General features: G+C 43.6%; 1 protein-coding gene across 1 annotated transcript; it reads left to right on the plus strand.

Moving 5' to 3' along the window:
• Window positions 1-233: 233 nt before the first annotated feature.
• Window positions 234-5,986, plus strand: LOC143803675 (TCF3 fusion partner homolog). The gene is given in 6 exon segments (XM_077281454.1): window positions 234-245; window positions 2,654-2,709; window positions 2,712-2,903; window positions 5,450-5,454; window positions 5,514-5,575; window positions 5,911-5,986. Coding segments are annotated over 5 exon segments (381 nt in total). The 5' UTR covers window positions 234-245; window positions 2,654-2,663.
• The last annotated feature ends 1,392 nt before the right edge of the window (window positions 5,987-7,378 follow it).

Raw genomic sequence — 7,378 nt, forward strand, 5'->3', positions numbered from 1 at the left:
CTCGTGGCACCCGCCTGTATGACAATAGTTTTGAACTTAGAGACTGTATCCCTTCCGCATCCTCCTCTGCTTCCTCCTCTTCTGGGACCACCATCTTCTCCCACAGTCTATTCAACGCTTCCATTGGTCGATCAGCTGATGTTTTTTTTTCTCTTTGTATAGTGTAACTTTATTTGTATACACCAGTGTTGCATGGCTTCTATTATGCTGCATTTGGGAGGAAGGACGACAGACGATGTGAACAGGTACGTGCAGAAGAGGAGGACACGTTCCTGTCCTGTGATGTCAGGGTAATGAGTGGAAATGGCTTCTACCAGTGATGCTGCTCGTGTATATCACAGGGACATGTGTGTTGTGTCGCGTTGTCACCCCGCTGTTACATTGGCAGTAGTATCCCCCTGGTGCAGAACCTGCACCCATAAACGTGTGTATGCATTAGAGCACTTGCAGAGTAAGGATAGATTCGTATGGGATGACCACGATCTGTACATGTAAAATCTGCAGTGGGTGCTGGCAATGTGGGTGAGAGGGGTAACATCCGCTGTAATCACCCCCACAAATCTGCAGCAAGATCCACGTGAATTAGTGGCGGGATCCACAGGAGTATTAGTGGCAGATTCTTCCTTCCAAGTGGAGATGACATAATGGCGCCACACTGGGCTATTCCTTGATTTGCCTGAAGTCACCCAGCATAGAGGCTGTCAGTCAAGCAGGAGGAAATAGAGCTGGAGTGACAGAGGCTTCAGATCTACCATAGCTCTTCAGCCTCATTTGCATATCGATTCCAACTTTGATTCCTCAATAACGGAGGAACCATGTAAAGGTATTGCTGGGCTTGTCTTTAAAGGGTTACATGCACATATAAATAGTTTGGGAAGTGAAATCCTGCTTACAGAATCCCTTTAAATCACCAATCCACAGGCTACATACTAAGAACATGATCACTTGGGGTCGAGCTACTAAGACCCCCCTGATCCCAAGAACAATTTGAATTAATGGGGTTGTCTGGTTATAACCAATCTTCTATCCACAAGAATGGACAACTTGCTGATTAGCTCGTGTCTCATTGCTGGAATCCACACAGATTGGCAGAACAGGGAACTTTTATCCCCAGGTCAGATGTCCACTGCTGCTCCATTCATTCTCTATGAGGCTGCCGGAAAAAAGGCGAGTGTGGAATGAATGGAGCAGCAGAATGAATGGAGCTGCGGTCAAGCTTCCTCGCTGCCGATAAAAGTTCCCCATTCTACCAATCTGCATGAGAGTCTGTTGATAGGAAATTACTTGTTTTCACAGGACATCTCCTTTTAAGCCTAGAAAATCCCTTTAATTGTTAAGGTGCAGGTGTGTCCACTGCTGCACTATCAGTATGGACAATGAACTGTGCAGCTGTCGCACATACTCACTAAGGCTACTTTCACACTAGCGTTGTTTGGCGTACGTCGCAATGCGTCGTTTAGGAGAAAAAACGCATCCTGCAAAGTTGTCTGCAGGATGCGTCTTTTCCCCATAGACTTACATTAACGACGCATTGCGACGTATGGCCACATGTCGCAACCGTCGTGCGACGGTTGCATCGTGTTTTGGCAGACCGTTGGCACAAAAAAAGTTACATGTAACATTTTTTTGTGCGTCGTGTCCGCCATTTCCGGCCGCTCATGCGCGGCCGGAACTCCACCCCCTCCTCCCCAGACATTACAATGGGGCAGCGGATGCATTGAAAAACTGCATCCGCTGCCCCCGTTGTGCATTTTTTTTCACAGCATGCGTCGGTACGTCGGGCCAACGCAGCGCGACGGCCCCGTACCGGCGCTAGTGTGGAAGTAGCCTAAGACTGGGGACTGTGGCACTCTGCCCTTTTGAAAGGTGGGAGTCACAGCAACTGGACCCCCAGCATTTATACATTATCTCTCCTGTCCAATAAAGTTGCTTCCCTGCAGCTTCCATTGTCAGGCACAAGATGTCTTCTAACAGTAGAGTTTTGTATGGATTTGCTCCTGGACCTGGTGTTGTCCACCTTATAAAGGGGGCAATTTCGATAAGAGCTTTGAGGGCAACACCCTGGACCACGTGTTTGCAAATAGAGATACTGGTTTGGCTTTTATCCTAAGTCGTGTCAAGGCTCGTGAAAGGGTCAATATTTACTTGTAAGATTACTTTTACCAATAGGTGGTGCTAGATTTCTAGTCCCCTTACTCTATTGAGAGGCAATTTGCATATTTAACTTCCCAGAGGAGCATTGCATGGCGTATAAGTCTCCTTACTCTGACATGGCAGGCTTGGCACTCTGCACAAGGAGAAACGTTACCCCTTAAACCCCACTCCAGAACCTCTCACCTAGTCAAATCAGATCTCATACTTTGCACTGATGAGGGGAAACACACTGAAACATGAGCCTGCAAATAGCGGTTCTGATTTGGCTTTTATCCAAAGTAACATGGCAAGGCTCGTTAAAGGATCGATAGTGACTTTTAGGATTCCTACTTCCAACAGGTGGCACTATAGAGTTCTAGTCCTCTTCCTCTCTGAAGATGCAATTTGCATATCACTTTTCAAAATCCAAATTAGTGAAGCTTTCAAGTAGATGAAGGTTGTAATGGACTTCACGCTGTATAAATCTAAAACGCCATTTTTTTTTACTTTGGTGTCTTAGAATTTCCATCATGGCTGCTGTAAACTTTGAGGAGTTTTCTGTGCCACCTGGATCTGAGCTCTTCCACCTCTGTTTGGTGGTAATATTTTAGAAAGTGAATTGGAGACCGAGGTTGAATTTGTTGATGGAGGCCTGAGTGACGACAACATACAAGACGAGGAGGAAGAAGAGGCGCAGCTGTGCATGAGAGAGCTCAGTAGGAGAAAGCTCCTTGCCTTGAATCACCACTGCAAAGAAATTGAACAGGTTTGTACATAACTGTTTTTGCTGCCATCTTGCTATAATTTAAATATGAACCAATTCATCATTTGTGTGTCTGTCTGTATGTATGTATATATATTATACACACATAAGTATTTGATCCCTTGCTGATTTTGTAAGTTTGCCCACTGACAAAGACATGAGCAGTTTATAATTTTAAGGGTAGGTTAATTTTAACATTGAGAGATAGAATATCAAAAATAAAATCCAGAAAATCACATTGTATAAATTATATAAACTTATTTGCATTTTGCAGTGAGAAATAAGTATTTGATCCCTCTGACAAACAAGACTTAATACTTGGTGGCAAAACCCTTGTTGGCAAGCACAGCAGTCAGAGGTTTCTTGTAGTTGATTATGAGGTTTGCGCAAAGGTCAGGAGGAATTTTGGTCCACTCCTCTTTGCAGATCATCTCTAAATCATTAAGATTTTGAGGTTGTCGCTTGGCAACTTGGAGTTTCAACTCCCTCCATAAGTTTTCTATGGGATTAAGGTCTGGAGATTGGCTTGGTCACTCCATGACCTTAATGCGCTTCTTTTTGAGCCACTCCTTTGTTGCCTTGACTGTATGTTTTGGGTCATTGTCTTGCTGGAAGACCCAGCCACGACCCATTTTTAATGTCCTGGTGGAGGGAAGGAGGTTGTCACTCAGGATTTTACGGTACATGGCTCCATCTATTTTCCCATTGATGCGGTGAAGTAGTCATGTGCCCTTAGCAGAGAAACATCCCCAAAATGTTTCCACCTCCATGCTAGACAGTGGGGATGGTGTTCTGGGGTCATAGGCAACATTTCTCTTCCTCCAAACATGGCGAGTTGAGTTAATGCCAAAGACCTCAATTTTGTCTCATCTGACCACAGCACCTTCTCCCAATCACTCACAGAATCATCCAGGTGTTCTTTGGCAAACTTCAGACGGGCCTGCACATGTGCCTTCTTCTGCAGGGGAACCTTGCGGGCACTGCAGGATTTTAAACCTTTACAGCATAATGTGTTACCTATGGTTTTCTTGGTGACTGTGGTCCCAGCTGCCTTAAGATCATTAACAAGTTCCCCCCATGTAGTTTTAGGTTGATCTCTCACCTTCCTCATGATCAAGGATACCGCACGAGGTGAGATTTTGCATGGTGCCACAGATCGATGTCGATTGAGTCATTTTGTATTTCTTCCATTTTCTTACTATTGCACCAACAGTTGTCTCCTTCTCACCCATTGTCTTACTTATGGTTTTGTAGCCCATTCCAGCTTTGTGCAGGTCTATGATCTTGTCCCTGACATCCGTATAAAGCTCTTCGGTCTTGCCCATGTTGTAGAGGTTAGACTCTGACTGAGTCTGTGGACAGGCATCTTTTATAAAGGTGACTATGTAAGACAGCTGTCTTTAATGCAGGTAACGAATTGATTAGAAGCATCTAACTGGTCTGTGGGAGCCAGAACTCTTAATGGTTGGTAGGGTATCGAATACTTATTTCTCACTGCAAAATGCAAATAAATGTATATAAATTATTCAATGTGATTTTCTGGATTTTATTCTTGATACTCTATCTCTCAATGTTAAATTTAACCTGCCCTTAAATTATAGACTGCTCATGTCTTTGATAGTGGGTAAACTTACAAATTCAGCAATGGATCAAATATATATATTTATACAGTGAAGGAAATAAGGAAGTGTGTGGTTAGTACAAAGAGCGGCACATGACTTATTCCTTCCAAGGACCATATTGATATAGAATGAAGACCTGATGGAGAATGGTTTTTTTTTGCGACCTATATAACCAATTTCCACATCAATACCCCTGATTATTGTTTTTTGGTTTTCTAGGTCAATTAGAGAATCCTTATATATACGAAAAAATAGAGTAAAAAAGTCCACAAATACGTAATTATGTATAAAATGTATAAATAGCGTTTTATTACAATCAATCAAAAAATACAAAACAACAACAAAAACATAAGTCAAACAATGCAGAAGTGTACTGTAGACACTCTGCAGAACAGAAAAGAACAATAAGGAGGACACATGACGGAAAGTGGAGTAGGGAGAGGCACTATAAATACATTTCTTAGGTCATGTGAGCAGGCCAAACAAATACCTATTAACAGGCAAAGGGTCCCAAAGGTATCCCATCCATGTAACCAGCATAGATAAAGTATAGCATCATAAAGGCTTACCCATGTCAATAATCACAGAAAGTGCCCCCTCCTTCTCACCGCCCCCGAACGCACGTTTCGCCAAATGGCTTTTTCAACAGGGTTCGACGATGTATTTATAGTGCCTCTCCCTACTCCACTTTCCGTCATGTGTCCTCCTTATTGTTCTTTTCTGTTCTGCAGAGTGTCTACAGTACACTTCTGCATTGTTTGACTTATGTTTTTGTTGTTGTTTTGTATTTTTTGATTGATTGTAATAAAACGCTATTTATACATTTTATACATAATTATGTATTTGTGGACTTTTTTACTCTATTTTTTCGTATATGTCTCTACTTTGAGTGGTCCTATTTATTGGACGCCCTGGGGGTGTTCTGGGAGAGCTGAGGTTTTTCGCTCTCGGCTACAGTGTATAGTGCTTCATGATTGCGTGATTAATTAAATTAGAGAATCCTGAACAGACTTCACCAGGTTCAGAAGATAACACGAAAGCTGAAACAAGAAAGAAGGTTGGTACTTTCTTATCACATTAATAAGAGTAGACCCTGTGCACACCATGCTGAATTCATCTGTCCAAGAATACAAGACTTCTGATGGGTCAAGGTCTTGCACATAAGCGCAGGCAAAGCAAGGGTCAGCATTAGCCCAGTTCAGGTGTGAGGCAGATCTCGATTCACCCTGATCTTTCCAACTGCTTCTTTGATCCTGAAAGTCATTATTTTTTTTCCCAAGTATGCTGAATTATTGATCCTGACCACCCTCAGAAGAGGGGACCCTTTTGGAAACATTAGTGAAGGGCTATATTGCACAGATCTCATTCTCTTTTGCTTTGTACATATTTCAGATGCCTCATGAAAATCTTGGACTCCTACGGAGATGATTACAGGCAGAGCCACATCACCTTCCTACTTGAGGTATGACTTATTATGAAAAAATGCATGCGTTATTTAAGCCATACTTAAAGGGGTTTTCTGAAGTCATCCAAGATGGCCACCATCACGTGCAAACCATCCTAAGTATAATAATAATAATTTTCATTTATATAGTGCCAACATATTCCACAGCACTTTACAATTAAGCGGGGACATGTACAGACAATAAATTCAATACAAGTTAAGACAATTTAAACAGTGACATTAGGAGTGAGGTTCCTGCTCGCAAGCTTACAATCTACAAGGAAATGGGGGGGACACAATAGGTGAAAAGTGCTTGTTATTTCGCGTCTGGCAATTATAATAAATAGGGATTTTCATATAAAGCTGCATGATCCGGTCATCAGCCCATGTGTTTAAGTGCAATAGTCAAGTATCAAGTGCAGTTATCGTGTGCATGGAGGGTGTGGAGACAGATGAATAGTAGAGTGCAGATTCAGAATAATATTTGGAAGGAGGGAACAGGGCAAAGTTAGTTTACTGAGTAGTGCCTTCAAACATGTGATAGGCTTGTGCAGCGCCCCAGGGTCCTGGTCATTGCAGTAATGTCATTCTCCTCTAGGGGAGGGTGATGTTACATTTGAAGGCAAAAAAGGAGATCTCTTTACAAGGTATCACAAACATGCAACACATTTCATACTCCAGTCCACCAGGGGGAGCCATGCTCCTATTTATTAGGGCACTTCTCACACTTAGGTAAAACTGGTCTGGATAGGAAGTTAGGCAGTTGCTGGCTGAGTTTCGGCTCAGGTAGTTGGTCCCTGACAAGGGTGGGATCCTGTCAGAGGTCTAGACGGAGGGCCACGGAGCTGCGCCTGCCCGACGTGCGTCAGTTCCTAAGAATGGGCACTAAAGCGAACTGTATTGCAGAGACGGTGAAGAAGTCAAAGCAAAGGAGCGGATACCAGGAGGAGTTCTGTCCTGCACAGGCTGCCTTCTCCTGAGGCGCAGGATCCCGGTAGCCGGAACACCGAGGGAGCAACAGTCCTTTATGCCTTGCTCCAGAGACCAGCAGGACAGCTAATTTCATGTTACCTGCCCGCCCTGTACCCAGGAGGCAAGGTGGCACCCACGAGAGGCTGGGGCATGATAGTCCCTGTAAAAAGCCTCAAGCCACCGGTCATACGGGTTTGTCCTATCCTATACATGGGACAGGGAGAGAGAGAGACATAACATCTAGAACATCCATCATAGTTGTGAGGACCTTATGAGAGGCTCAGCAATAAGGTACTACAACACCCAAGGCGCTAGAGGAAGGTTACTGATTTCCACCTGGATAAGGGGACTCTGGATTTGCCTTCAAACCGGCCGGACTCTGCCTGCGCTGTGATCTGGTGCTCTGGACTGTGGATTGCTGAAGTCTTCAGTAAAAGGTAAAGA

The sequence above is a fragment of the Ranitomeya variabilis genome, chromosome 2, assembly GCF_051348905.1.
Source record: "Ranitomeya variabilis isolate aRanVar5 chromosome 2, aRanVar5.hap1, whole genome shotgun sequence".
NCBI classification, from domain to species: domain Eukaryota; kingdom Metazoa; phylum Chordata; class Amphibia; order Anura; family Dendrobatidae; genus Ranitomeya; species Ranitomeya variabilis.